The sequence below is a fragment of the Lathamus discolor genome, chromosome 4, assembly GCF_037157495.1.
Source record: "Lathamus discolor isolate bLatDis1 chromosome 4, bLatDis1.hap1, whole genome shotgun sequence".
NCBI lineage: Eukaryota > Metazoa > Chordata > Aves > Psittaciformes > Psittacidae > Lathamus > Lathamus discolor.
This window is the reverse complement of record NC_088887.1, coordinates 5,778,766-5,793,052: the sequence shown is the minus strand read 5'-3', so window position 1 is coordinate 5,793,052 and position 14,287 is coordinate 5,778,766. Positions and strand designations below refer to the sequence as shown.

At 42.1% G+C, this 14,287-nt stretch overlaps 1 protein-coding gene across 1 annotated transcript in view; it reads left to right on the top strand.

Moving 5' to 3' along the window:
* The window catches only part of CLCN1 (chloride voltage-gated channel 1), a 51,124-nt gene that overhangs the window by 34,970 nt on the left and 1,867 nt on the right, over window positions 1-14,287 (top strand). The window contains exons 11-22 of the mRNA XM_065676058.1: window positions 1,921-2,005; window positions 2,418-2,567; window positions 5,182-5,251; window positions 6,761-6,871; window positions 6,999-7,212; window positions 7,951-8,084; window positions 8,586-8,812; window positions 8,929-9,034; window positions 10,424-10,506; window positions 11,250-11,288; window positions 11,909-12,013; window positions 13,869-13,955. Of these exons, the coding sequence (XP_065532130.1) occupies window positions 1,921-2,005; window positions 2,418-2,567; window positions 5,182-5,251; window positions 6,761-6,871; window positions 6,999-7,212; window positions 7,951-8,084; window positions 8,586-8,812; window positions 8,929-9,034; window positions 10,424-10,506; window positions 11,250-11,288; window positions 11,909-12,013; window positions 13,869-13,955 (1,411 nt within the window). The remainder of the gene's footprint in view (window positions 1-1,920; window positions 2,006-2,417; window positions 2,568-5,181; window positions 5,252-6,760; window positions 6,872-6,998; window positions 7,213-7,950; window positions 8,085-8,585; window positions 8,813-8,928; window positions 9,035-10,423; window positions 10,507-11,249; window positions 11,289-11,908; window positions 12,014-13,868; window positions 13,956-14,287) is intronic.

The window sequence follows — 14,287 nt, the reverse complement described above, 5'->3', positions numbered from 1 at the left end:
TGCTGCACTGGATTTTCTTTTGATCAGCCCCAATAGTTTCAAACAGCTTCTTGATTTAGAAGGGAGTCTCTGTAGTATTCATTAAGAGGACAAGGGAATCTGTTCATTGGACAGAAAATGTTTTTGCTGAGAAAATCAATGCTCATGCTCTTTAAGATTATGCTGCTCCTGGTTTGGATTTTTTTTTTAGAATCTATAAAAAAGAAATTCAACATTTATATTTTTAGAAAATGAAATACAACTGAAATCAAAGTCTTTAAAATCTAGTTTAATTTAATCAAAACGTAGGCAAAAAGGTAAAGAATGTGCTGCAGCATTGCAGTTACTGCCTATTTACAAACGAACGGCTGAAACTGATAATGACCAAATGGTGTGAATTGCAGCATGGAAGAGAAATACAGAACAACATAAAACTCTTAGCAACAAAGCTTTTACAGGGCAATTGAAGATACTTTTTTTCCCCTCTCTAATTAAGTTACAGCTTCCAAACTTATGACCTGAACAAGAAAAGGTGGCAAACTGTAAATGTCATCAGGTTCTTTGCAGAAGAAATCTGATGTTATGAGGATTTTTTACGATGAGAGGTGTGCTGGACCTACATTTCTTAGCAAGTTGCAGACCTGAACAAAAGAAAACTACTAGTTAAGAAGTTCAGTCTAACTCGGTGTATTATGTGGAAGAACACTTGTCTTTCTTCATGATTTAATATTACCCACAAGCACTAGCAAAGCCATCAACTTTAATAGAGAAGTGGAGCAAAGCCTGAAAAGGTGAATTTCTCAGAATTTTGTAGGTATTAGAAAGAAATTAAAGGTTATGTTTTGTCTTCCTGAATACTATAGCATCTCAGACAGAACTTCCTATAGGGAACACAGTAATTTGTCAGGGGAGACTGGACAGGATTAGTCCAGCACGTGGAGGCAGCTTAAACTCATGTTGTCCTAGTGCCCATGAAATTTCACAGTGTACCCAGAAACCCATCCTGGGATTAGACACAGCTGTAGGAAGACACAGGCGACTCCAGCCTGCCGTGCAGGTGTGTCCCACTGGTCCAGCACACCTAGACCCACTGGCCACCAAGGACACCTGCCCCAAAACTGTGATGGTCAGCAATTCAATGGAAAGAAAAGCAATTTTTCTTATAAGAATTAATGCAATGGGGAATGCGTGCAGAAACCTATTAAAAAAATCTACATTTAAATATATAAATATATATATATAATATATATATAAATATATAAATATATAAATACATTTAAATATATATATAAATATATAAATATTATATATTATATAAATATTATATATTATATATAATATATTATATATAAATATTATATATTATATATAAATATATAATATATAAATATATATAAAAATATTATATATTATATAAATATTATATATTATATATAATATATTATATATAAATATTATATATTATATATAAATATATAATATATAAATATATATATAAATATATAAATACATTTAAATATATAAATATATAAATAAATATGAGGACAGGACACATTGCATAGGGGATGAAGAAGCAAGACTTGAATAATCAGGACAAATGGAAGAGGTGCTGGCTTTTGACAGTAGGTTCACACGTCACTGTAAATACACATCCCCTCTCCACACCCCGCATATTCATGTTTGTGCATTTTGTACATCCCTCTCTTGCTCCATCCCTCCCATTACCCTTATTATAACAGGGAGAATGGCTTTGCCAGTTGAACTCTGTATGAATGATGATCAGTGGAGCAGGGCATTAAACTGCCAGTAACAGAACTCCAAAGCAATTGACACGTATGTGACAGAGAGCTTTCACAGGAACAGAATTCATAGTCCTGACGTGATAGCTCTTAAAGAAAAGAATATGAGGTTGTATTTTAATAAGCTTTACTTTCTTTTCAGCCGCCTCATATACCCTGGGGTTATAACCTTCCTTATAGCAACTATGACCTTTCCTCCTGGATTTGGACAATTCATGGCAGGAGAGGTGAGAGTGGGATGTGTGTTTGAAATCCTGTGCAATTCTGTGGAACAGTTTCTCCTTATCCTGTGCCCCAATAACTTTACGTCATAGAAAGAGGAAGGAAGCTGTGGGAGGAGTTTGGGTTGAGCAGGGACTGTATTCTGAGGCTCCTGGTCTCTGCTATCTCCTTCATATAAAACTAGAAAAAGGTTCACTCTCCCAAGAAAGTAATAAGGAAGATGTTACCCCATGTGTAAAGGTAGTTATGCTTTTCACCAGTCCAGGTAAAGTAACTGCTCTCTTCCAGATTAAAAAATGTGAATTGAGTCTTATAATCGTGAATTACCAAAGTAAAAATCTCCACTTTCTTGGAACAGAGGTAGAATATTTACTCCATCCGATCTCATGGCTCATGCCTGTTTTTTTTGCTGTTTAGTTGATGCCACGGGAAGCCATCAGCTCTCTCTTTGATAACTATACCTGGGCAACATACACAGGGGACCCTCAGATCCTGGGGAAGTCTGCTGCCTGGATCCATCCTAAAGTCAGTGTCTTCATCATCATCTTCCTCTTCTTCTTCATAAAGGTAGGAAACCCAGTGGACCATAATCCTTCTCCACTGAGAGTGAATGTTCTTGATCTTTTGTAAAATAGTTTTGAACTGCTAATGAGGAGTTGCTTGGTATTGAATGAAGCGCTACAATGGCTCCTTATATCTTTTGATGTGGTGTTTGCCCACCTTGAATTAGACTGCCAAAATTATTAGGGAATCATTTCCTGGCCTTACTAGTGACCTTCTTCACTGCTCCTGAAGTCATCTTCCTCATGCCTCCCGTTGAGTGACCTTTGGTACCCACTGCAGTTGGTAGGGACAGTTCCACCAGGAAAGGATTTCTCAAGTTCCACAAAAATAAACAATTGACTAAAAAGCTCTCAGATATTTTAGGTTTGGTCTAAATAAAGTCTGATACAGCCTACCTGATATTCCCAACTATAGATAGAAGACAAAGAAGAACATGCAAGGACAATCTATAGTTGTGTTAGGCTCAAGGATTTGTTAGCAGTACTGTAACTTGGTGGACAAGTGCAGCTGAAAACAGTTTTGCTCACTTCTTGGAAAGCAACAGCAGGTTAGATGTTCTGAGCTGACATGGTCTTGTGGAAGTTGCAACTGCTCAGCCTCTGAAAAGATCAGCTGTGTAACTTATACGTGACAGCACAAAGAGAAGAGATTTGAAAGAAGAAAACCTTATATTCCAGTGTTCAAAATACAAGTAGCAAGAAAGACCTTTTTTTTACCATAAAATAGTAAAAATATCATAGAAATGGTGATTTTTGTTGTTGCAAAGGAGAAAATCAGCTGAAGCCACCTTGGTGCTATCAGTTGAACATTTTGGCAGATCAGGAATGGACAGCAATGATTGATTGACACAGCTGATTCCACCTAAAGTAAGAAACCTGTACTGAGCTTCTGACAGGCTGTTAAGGGGTTCTCCTTCTATGATAATTCTGATTATATGTACCAAGCAGATAAGGTCTCAATTACTTAAGTAAAAGAGGGACGGACTACGCGGTGTATCTGTCCTGAGTCCATTTGTTCTCCTTTGGAAGAGCTATATCCTCAGACACTAGATTCATGGACTTTGTCCCATTAATTAAAACCTTTCTCAATTCACTAGACCACCATTCCCTTCTGGATATATTCAGAGCTGGGATAGGCCATATAAATAAGAAACTGCTGTTTCGACTCTGGGCAAAGACTTAACCTGATTCTCCTCTGCAGTATAGTTCCAGTTCTCAGCTGTGTATGTATGGCTTGGGTTTGGTACTGTAAAGACAGAGCTTAGCTAGCTCTGTCTTTAGTTATCAGTACTCCACTTACGCAGCTTGCTGGCTTCTGTAGCAAGCCAGGAACTTCTCCTCTGGAATATTCAAATAGCTTATCGAAAGAAGAGCAACAGCCAGCATCAAATTAATGGTCCAACCCATCTTCACAGCATGTTCCCCTACTATGGGTTGAGAAATACTGTTCTCCTGGCCCTTTGTTACCTCTGTAGAGGGCTTTCCTAAATGGCAGGCTATATCTTGCCTTCATTTTCCCTTTCCAATGAGAGTTACAGGGGAAAAGTTGTCTTGAGTAGATTTTCTCACCAAACTGACCTTCTACGCATTAGTATCTCATCTGTCTACAGCTACAACCATGTCTATAGAGAGGCATCACTGTCTCAAAGGTGGACCTCAAAAAAGAAAGATTTGCCCACCCTGAGGAGAATATGTTTCTGAAATACCTGAAAGCATTGCTCTCGATGTGCTGGACCGTGGTTGTCTCTCTCCTATCAATGATACTGCTGCAGCAAGTGATGTCTTGCCAGTACACTCACTAGTGCAAGCTTTCAAACCAGCAGCATTCTCTGTGTTTCTCTGTGTAACTCTGTTGTCATACTGTCTGAGAAAGTCTGAGCATATTGGCCTTTGAAGTGTTTGTAAGATTAGGCTGTGGCCTCCAGAAGAAGCCTGTATGTGCTGGGCAAAGTCATCATTTGACTTGGTCTTCGTGGTACCAGTATGGATTTCATCATTTTGCCCAACATAGTGATAGGACAAGAGGCGACAGGCACAAGCTAGAATAAAGGAAACTTATGAGAGTTGGACTTTAGGAAAAAATTCTCCTCTGAGTGTGGGTCAGTAGTGGCAAAAATGCCCAGAAAAGCTGGGGAATCTCCACCCTTCAAGATGTTCAGAAGTCACCTGGATAAGGACCTGAGAAACCTGATCTAACTTAGGACTTTGCCCTTTTGGGAGCAGGGATTTGGGGGAGAGACCTCCAGGGTTCATTTCACACTGAAATCATTCTGAGTCTGTGAAATTTTGACAACCTTGCTCTGTGAAAAGCTGAGCTGTTTGGAGCAGTGGGAAATTGCAGTTTCTGAGTTCCAAGGCCAAAGAGCTCTCTCGTTCATCCATCCCCTTGGTGATTCAGCTTCCCTGCCACCACAGCAGTCAACCAGAGGTCCTCTGCATCAGTGTTGGTGTTGTCAGAGTTCCTCCAGCTCCCCTTCACACCCCACAGCCCCTTTACCCTTCACTTTCTGGGCGAACTACCAGATCCATCATTGGATTCACAGACTGGGCAGTAGAGTGGGGCTGCAGAAAGTGCTATTGCTGCTCAGTAACACCTGCACCCTCTGCCTCTGTTCCAGTTCTTGATGGCTGTCATTGCTACCACGATGCCAATCCCCTGTGGAGGCTTCATGCCTGTTTTTGTCCTAGGTGAGTTTTAATTCTGTGTTGCTGAATATAGGCCTGACAGGGGGAGAGGATGAAACATTGCAGACGCACCCAGGCAGGTTTCTTCTAGTGGATGAGGACTGATCACTTGATTCCTATGACAAGCTCAGTTAACAGTCCATATACCAACCTCTGAGTTTCTGCTTCCGTAGTTTTCCCTCCACTCAAATCCAAATGTTAAGGAGAAATCCCTGTCTTTTACATAAGGAAAGCCACATTGTAGGGAGGCATGCTAAGCCAGGCCTTCTAATTTCTCTGCCTCTTCACCTACAGAGAAACTTTCAACCTATTATTAGTAGTAGTAGCACCTTTCACCCCTGAAGACCAACTAGAAGAGAGAACCTCAAAACTAGTACCTGCAGTGTAATCCACCACTTAACCATTTCTTCTGACTGAAATATGGTTAACATGGAGCCTGCTGGTTTTTAACTCATTTTAATTCCAAGATCAAAAGTTCAAAAGAATATGATTCTGAAGTTAAGAAAGAGAGGTTATGTTAGACTAAAGTGTACATCTCATGAAGTTCGGCACTAAGTACCCACAGTTCTTAAATGAAATGCTGTGTGCCAAGGACCCCTGGGTTCTGGCAGGCAGCAACTAAACAAGAGTCAGTAGCACATCCTTGCAGTGATGAAGGCTAACACAAACAAGGCTGTATTAAAAAGAGCCTAGCAAAGAAATTGGTTATTCCCCTGCGTTCAGCATTTTGGATGTGATTCCAGAATATTTTGTGTCCATCAGTATAAGAGATTTTGACAAAGTGCAATGAGTCTAGTGAAGGCCACTGAGATTGTTGGTCCTGGAGCTCAAAACAAATGAGATCCTGAAGACTGGCTTGTTCAGCCTGCAGAAGAGAAGGGAAGAGGGGATCTAGTGGTGGCCTTTACCACCTAATGCAGCAGGGAACAGAGAGGATGGAAATACTCCTCATATAGACACACAGTAAAAATAGGTAAAGGCACAAGTTGCAACAGGGAAAATTCTGATGGGACATAAGGAAAAAAAAGAAATGTTTCCTTGGTTAAGGTGCTCAGAAAGGCTGGAGAACCTCCATCCTTGCTGACTGTTAAAGCCTGTCTGGACAAGGCCCTGGGTGACTCGATCTCACTTTGAAATTAGCCCTGTTGTGAGCAGGGGTCAGAACAAGAGCTCTGTAAGTGTTCAGACATTCACTGAATGAGTGTATGAAGGGCCTCAGCTGTGATCTGGACTGACACTGCAAGAATTTCCTCCTACCTGGGAGGAACTCACAAATACTGTTGTGCCTGGTGTGCCCAAGTGAAAGAATGAGGGGTCAGCTCTATTTCCATATCTTAGTACCTTTCTCTCCTCTTGAAGTCTCACTTCTGTGTGTTGTAACTCTTTAGTTCCCGGTGTCATTTTAATGTAAGTTTTGATTTTGTTTCCATTAGAAAATACTCAAGTGATTGCACAGCACAAACTGGGTGTTCTTTAGATGTTAATTCCGTAACTGTCAGTGATATTTTCCAGGTGCTGCATTTGGGCGTCTTATTGGGGAAATCATGGCATCACTTTTTCCCAAGGGAATCCTCTTTGATGGTATTGTTTATCAGATCTTACCTGGAGGGTATGCAGTCATTGGTGAGTCTCCATGTCCTTGTTTTCCTTCATCTGGTCCCATCCCCGTGACTTTCCTGGTTGAGAAGACATGCTGTTTCTGTGTGACAGTCGTTGTCTCTCTATTCCTTTTGCGCCTTACCTGGGAAAGGCGCAGCAGCAATGACAGGAGCGGTGAGCCACACTGTCTCCACTGCTGTGATCTGCTTCGAGCTGACAGGTCAGATCTCTCACATCCTCCCCATGATGGTGGCTGTCATTCTTGCCAACATGGTGGCCCAGAGTCTGCAGCCTAGCCTCTATGATAGCATCATCCAGGTGAAGAAGTTGCCCTACCTGCCAGACCTGGGCTGGAATCACATAAGGTATAGTGGTAAAACAGAGGTGGAGGTGGGGAGTGGCAAAGAAATAAAGAAGAGAATGAGATCGTGGGAGAATAAAAGGTCATGAAAAGGGGATAGTACTACAAAGAAAATAAAAAGGCAGAACATGCCTGCAGCTAGAAAAAAACCAAGTGGTGGAGTAGAATTAGAGTTCATACACAGAAATGGAGCACAGGGTTGAACAATCTGCAGTGTTAGGAATTTGTAGTAAAATTACCACATCGCACCAGTTTCAGAAGTTAAAAATCAAGTGTCTCATTTCCATTTTGTTCTGGACTCAGTGGGGTTTGGACATTTTTTCTCCAGAGAAAAAAAATGCTATTTGGATATTTTGCTTCAAACAAAATTCAGTTATTCATACATGCGTCTTCCTGTCTTTAATAATGTACATAGGTATGTATATATAAAACATCTATACATAGATATAGGTATATATATATGTGTGTGTATATATATATATATATAGATGTGTGTATTTTTATCATGAGGGGTAATGGAGTGGAATACAACTGTAATGAAAATCCAGTTAATCTGTGTTGATTCTGTTGGAAAGTCCTCTTTGGTTCCTCTCACAGAAGAGTATTCTTCTGTGTATTCTGTTCTCAACTGTATTGAGAACATGTTTTAAAGAATTGGTCATTTATGTATTTCTTGAAGGGATTTATCTGCTAGACATTTTTAATATGGTAATTATTCCCTTTATTGTCCATAAATTCACAGCAAATACAATATCTTTGTTGAGGATATTATGGTCCAAGATGTGAAATTTGTCTCTTCCAACTGCAAATACCGAGATTTGCAAACTCTTCTCCAAAGCACCACTGTTAAGACTTTGCCTTTGGTGGACTCACCAGGTAAGGAAGGTGGAGGACCTGGTCCTTCCTGAAGACTGTCTCAGGTTAAAGAGCCATAGAAATTAGCTTTCAACTTACATGTGAAGGAGACAGTGTGACCCACTACGTAAAAATCATCCTAAAAATCTTCCGCTGTGGATGGTGTCTGACAGAAGGCTATTTCAGCTGGTCAGACAGGTAAGCTGGGGTGTGGGTAGTGAAGCAGATAGAGCAGGTAAGGGAGGTGTGTGGAAAGTTTGCAAACTGAACTGTGGCAACAGGGAGGGTTCTTGCCTCTGATGTGGTGCTGAGGAGTGGCGCAACTCGGGAATGGTGAGCTTCCCGCAGCCCCACAGAGTACTAGCAGCAACTAGGAAGGCTGGTCAATGACTCTTGCATAGCTCTAGATAGTACAAGTCTGAGCACTTTGAAGAAGTTGGAGGAAGGAGAGGGCAGTGTGTGGCAGAGGATGCTGGAAAAAACTTGAAGTGGCTTAATGGCTTCTTGCTCCATGTTCTGCAGAGACCATGATCCTTCTGGGGTCTGTAGAGCGATCTGAACTGCAGGATCTCCTCCAGAGACATATAAGCCCAGAACGGCGACGGCTCCTCCACAGGGAAATGCAGCAGAAGCTGTCTGAGGCACCCTACGATGGGCACAGCAAGGGACCGTGGGCAACCCTGCCAAAGCTGAAGCATGAATCTTTTGCTTATGTTGATGAGGATGAGGATACAGATGAGAAGGGAGAGGTGAGGGAGGGAAGATACTACAACACAGAGACTGCTTAAGAAGCAGTGCGGCATTCAGAGAGGCTGAGAAAGAAATGACACAGGGTGGATTTTATTTTCTTTCCTTTCCATAACAGCTGCCTCAGCCCCCAAGTCCCACTCCCAGTTACCCAGAGGAGCCCAATGGCCCGACGGGTCCTCTTAAACAAATGCCTGAACCTTCAGAGCCACAACACCTCACAGGTAACTTCTGGTGTGCCTCAGCCACATCCTAGGCAGCTTGTGGCAGCTTTCATGCTAACTGTGTGTACATGCCTGGGCAAGGTGCTGATTTCTCAGAGACTGAGAGAAGGAGCTTTCTCTGCTGTTCCCTTATTAAAGGTTCCTTGTTAATGCACTTTAGCATCACCTCAACATAGCTGTAAATATGTTTTTGTTTGTGACCCCTCAGAGAGCATGGCAAAAGTAAACCCACTCCAGCTGCTCTCTGCCAGTGTTCCCATCCTTTGCAATATTATATCCTTGGAATTTTCTTGGGGTCTGCATGGAAAGGTCCCAGCTCTTGCCTCCTCCACCCTCGTAGCTCATTTCTGATTCATGCATCCTGTATATTTGATGCAGGATGGTGGTTTTTTCTTTCCTTTACATGTCTTGAAATGTGCAGAGAGTGAATAAGCACAGAGGTGCAGCCCAGTCTCGAGAATGAATACAGAGCTCTGGTTCTTTGAAGCCGTAATATAGCATGCAGCACATCTTGGTTCCTTAACATCATTCACGTATGACTAAACCTCTAAGGCATAGGAAAATCCACTTTAAGCTTCCAAGGCAGAGTGGTGGGACAGCCACCTACCGAAGCAGAAAAAGAATCACATCAAAACAAGGACAGTGTGCGAGACACCTTAGGTGAAGCTGGTACTGACTGATCCAGGAGTGACAAGAGGAAGCGGAGCAGGAGTGTCTTCTGCCATCATTTTTAGTTCGGTTCACAGCTGTCATTGTTTCTGACCAGCCTTCCTCCACAGCCTTGTTCACGACAGCACCAAACCCTACCTCCTCTTCTTCGCTAATTCCTGACTGTCCTGCCTGGGAGAATAATTCTGCAGTGTTTTTCATTCCCACCGTTGCACTGCTGGCGCAACCCATGGATCCCTTTGTACCTGTCACAGTATTAAGGCTGTTGATACGTTTTGTCTTTGAAGTCATTTCCACGTTGTCACCTCTCCTTTCCATACTCATCCTCCAAAACACATTCTATTTGTGGACTGCAGAAACCTCTCATCACAGCAGTTTATCCCTTGTATCCATGCTGTGTCAGTAGTCTTGCTTCTGTTTGGTTGGTTGGTTTTTTTCTTCGGGGACACTGATCTATAAATGATATCTGCAAGGGCTACTGTGTAATGAGTTGTTTCTTCTCCTTGAGGAAAAGCTATTGCATGGCAATATTTATTCTGGCATGTCATAGACACCAAATTACAAATAGAATGCTAGATTGTGCCTGGCTCAGCTCTGTCATGTACCATGTACTGTGTCCCTTGTATGATTTCCAAACCTGCTTTGGGCAAGGAGTGGGGCACAGGGCTTTGTATTTTTGTCTCTTATTTGTTCTCCTATTCATTTGTTTTCCTTCTTCAGGCAATTTCAGGAGTTGGAGGCAACTGATCCAGCAGTTCTTGTGCCATTACAGCCATGCACGTGAAACAGAGAGTGCTGTCCAGGTTAGGAGAGCCCAGTAGTCTGAAGGGGGAAGACAATGCAATGGTAGTAGAACCTGCTACTTAGAGCCATTCAGCACTTGGCCAAAGCATGGACACACTTCTGGTCCTGAACTCTGTCAACATCAGTGGGGAACTCTCTCCAAGGAGAAAGGGTGTGATTCATGTAAAGGAGTATGCCCTTTCCTAAAGAGCCATCTGTGCTCAGGTGTAAAGGCTACCATCATGACTGAGTGTTGGCAGTTTTTTCTCAGTGAATAACTGAGAATAGCTGTTTTGGCTAACCTGGAGTAAAGTGCAGTTCTATCCCATTTGACAAACAGTATTGGTGAGATAAAAATAAATGCTGTTACCTTGTGCCATGATAGATGCCCTTGGGTAGCCTGATATGCCTGCACAGGGATGGTGGATATCATACAAAGCCTATGGAAGATCCATCTACTCTAGGGCTGTGGTTGGACTCCATGTGGGATATCTGGGAGCATCTAAAGCAGTACTAGATGTTTAGGCACCTGAATTGGGCCACCAGCATTCCATAGTCAATCTTCACTGGCAAGGGAAGCACAGCCAGTACAGAGTACACCTTATAATGTATGTGTATAAAGAAAATCGAAGCACTCAGTAATACCCCATTTGGAACAAAAAGGGGACCACATGGTGTGAGGAGACTGTGCACTTTTTTCCTTTCTGTACTCTCTGAAACTCTGGGTTCTTTGTCTGTCCTGAACAGTGTTTTTCTCCTGCAGGAACCAGTGGAAGTTGTTGAAACAATGAGGCCAGAAGAGGTAAGACTGAGTGCAGAAAGGGAGTGGGGTTAAGTGCTTCTTTTGCCCATTTCCTATCACTTGCAATACTTCAACAACCTTAGTGATTGCCACAGCCATAGCCAAAGCCATTTTCTTCTTAGAATTGCACAATGGGCTGTTCTCACCCAAAAAGTGATTGTTCTGTTGTATGTGACTAATCTGATCTAGCTTTGAATTCAGCCCTGTTGTGAGCAGGGTTTTGGACTAGGGACCTCTACAGTTTTCCCCTCACCCAAATCTTTCAATGGATAAGTGTTGTTCCTTCCTGTCTTACACAAAGGAACAATCAATCATCTTGCAATGATAAGGGGAAGATGCACTCAGAAGGGAAAGCTAAGATGTTCACTTCCTCTTGAAGCAGTAAGGAGCAAAACCTCACCTCAGAAAACCTCTGAGGTATTGGGATTGCTCTGTTTCCGCAGGGACTTGACATCTGGCAAGGAAAGGATGGGAAACCTGAGGGGTGTGATATAATGGGCAAGAGGAATGATCTATATAGGAAGGAGGAAGCATTAACAGGAGAATGGGACTAATTTGGGTACACAAGACAGCAACACTGCTGATTACTGTAGGAGATTCCTCTTCTTTTCCTGTATCAGATAGATGCTTGGGAACAAGAGGAACTGAACAAGAACGTGTGCTTTGACAGCTGCCGCATAGATCCTTCCCCTTTCCAACTAGTGGAGAGAACTTCCCTGCACAAGGTGGGTACAGATGTCTCCCTGAGGCATGCACTGTTTCTCTCCACCGTATCTATCATTGTGATTCTAGTCTATGACTTATTTCTTGTCTTCACCTTCAACTACTATCACCTACTACTTCCACATCCAGCTATAGAAGTCAGCTGGTTCCTATAACCTTCTGTGCATACCTCCAGTCTCCTGTAGAATGAAAGGCTACATGATAAGAAGTGCATTTACTAAAATAGATTTGGACACCACATAAGATTTTTCAGCTGCTACATTAACAGAAGCATTGTATGCCTTGCTGCTGGGGGCATTACACTGAGATTTACACCCTGCTTGTCAGTGTGCAGCCCAGGAGGGATTAGTCCTGGATTTCTCAGGGTGTTTCTGTCAGGGGTGGAATCTGCCTGAGTGCTTGAGACGAGTTGCTTGAAACCATCCTATATCATAGGCTGTTCATTTATGTGAAGAACAAGGAATCCCGATCATACAACTTCTAGAGTTAGCACAGGATGACTGGGGATAAAAGCAGTCATTGTAAGAGAAGACTGAACTTTCACTCAGTGGAAAGGGAAAGCAGTCTGCTGAAGCCAGCATGCACAGTGCATGTCTTTATCAATATTCATTTAACATGAATAGTCAGCAAATGCACAGAATTAATCATTCTTATCAAAGGGGCAAGACCTCAGCCTTGAGCAAAATAAGAACAGGTTAGCATAGATTTAGGATGAATTTGGTGTTTTCTAAAGGGCTGTCTGAAGTCACCTGAAAGCCATTAGTATTTATCTTTGAGAATATAAGAAGTTATAACTAAAGACTGCAAAGGGGGACAGTTTTATACCTCTCAAAAAAAGAGCAAATGAGAAACTCTGAAATAACAGACAAATCAACTTAACTTGGATGCTCAAAACATGCAGGAATAATCAATGTGAGGCACGTACAGTTAGAGCTACCTGTAAGGCTACTGATAACGGCAAAAATATCACACCTGATCAAGATCAAATTGTATTTAAGCAGGCTGATTTTCTTTTACATTAGGGTGAAATGTCTTGTTCCTGACAAATGAGATTGTCCCTAGTTTACACTTGAACATGACGTTCAATATCTCATGTGATGTTAAAAATAAGGGCAAACACCAGCTGTGAAAGCATGACTTCATGTAAGGCCACAGGTAAAGTCCAGGTAGAGCTCGGCTTAAGGAACTTGGAGACTGGAACTACACCACAGAGCACTGAGAATGCTGAAAGTGTTAGGAAGTGTGTTCTATGAAGAATTGTAAACCAATGCGGACTATTTAGGCTAAAGCAATCATGACCGATAGCAGCGTGGTAGCTGTCCTTTTCAGAAGGCTTCAGAAAAGGGAATATCTTGTTCTCAATGTTTCCACTGCACTGGATAAGCAGCAGCAAAAATAAGTTTTGACAGGAAATATTCTGGAACAGGAAAAACAGACATTTTCTGGTGTTAAGGAAGGCACTGGAATAAATAACCTAAGTAGGTTCTGGCTTTGCATATTCCTATGTGATAGTTTGGTTTCCAGCAGCAACATTAAATAGGATCTGCATAAGTCCCCAGATAAACAGGATGTTGCATGTGAATCTCTGTTTGCCAGATGCAGGATAGGAATAACCCTAAGAATGTGCTCTCCATCATCAGCACACTCCCAACTATGGCTGCACAGCAGAAGGACCCAAGGGGTGGTATTTGCTAGCTGCAAAAGGGGAAGGGGAAAGGGAGTTTCTCACTGAGATAACTGCAGACTCATGTGACTCTGTGATTCCCATTTCTACATCCCAAGTCCCAGTTGTAGCACAAAGTATTATGCTACCAGTCCAAAGTCCCTGAAATGGTCTTTTGTGTTTTTTGCTCATAGACACATACATTATTCTCATTACTGGGCCTCAGCCATGCCTATGTCACCAGTATGGGGAAGCTGAGGGGAGTGTTGGCATTGGAAGAGGTAAGTCCAGATCCTTCCATCTCCTTTTAATCAACTGCAAATGTCCCGTGGATCAATGCCGTAACCTACAGGTGCTGGAGGATCCAGCTGGGAATATTTTAATACATTTTCAGCCCAGTGTTGAAAGCTTCTGAGTCAATGCTTTGGAAGCTATGGAGATGAACAGATGACTGTATTTCAGAGGAAGAAGCAGGTTTACAGGGATGTTGGATGGCGCATCCTTTTGTTGAACATAGAGCTCTTAACTGATGGCTATTACTGTCTCTGAAAATGGTATGGAATTTATTATTTACCAGGGAAGGAAAAACTACACCACCAGTGTAAAAGATGAT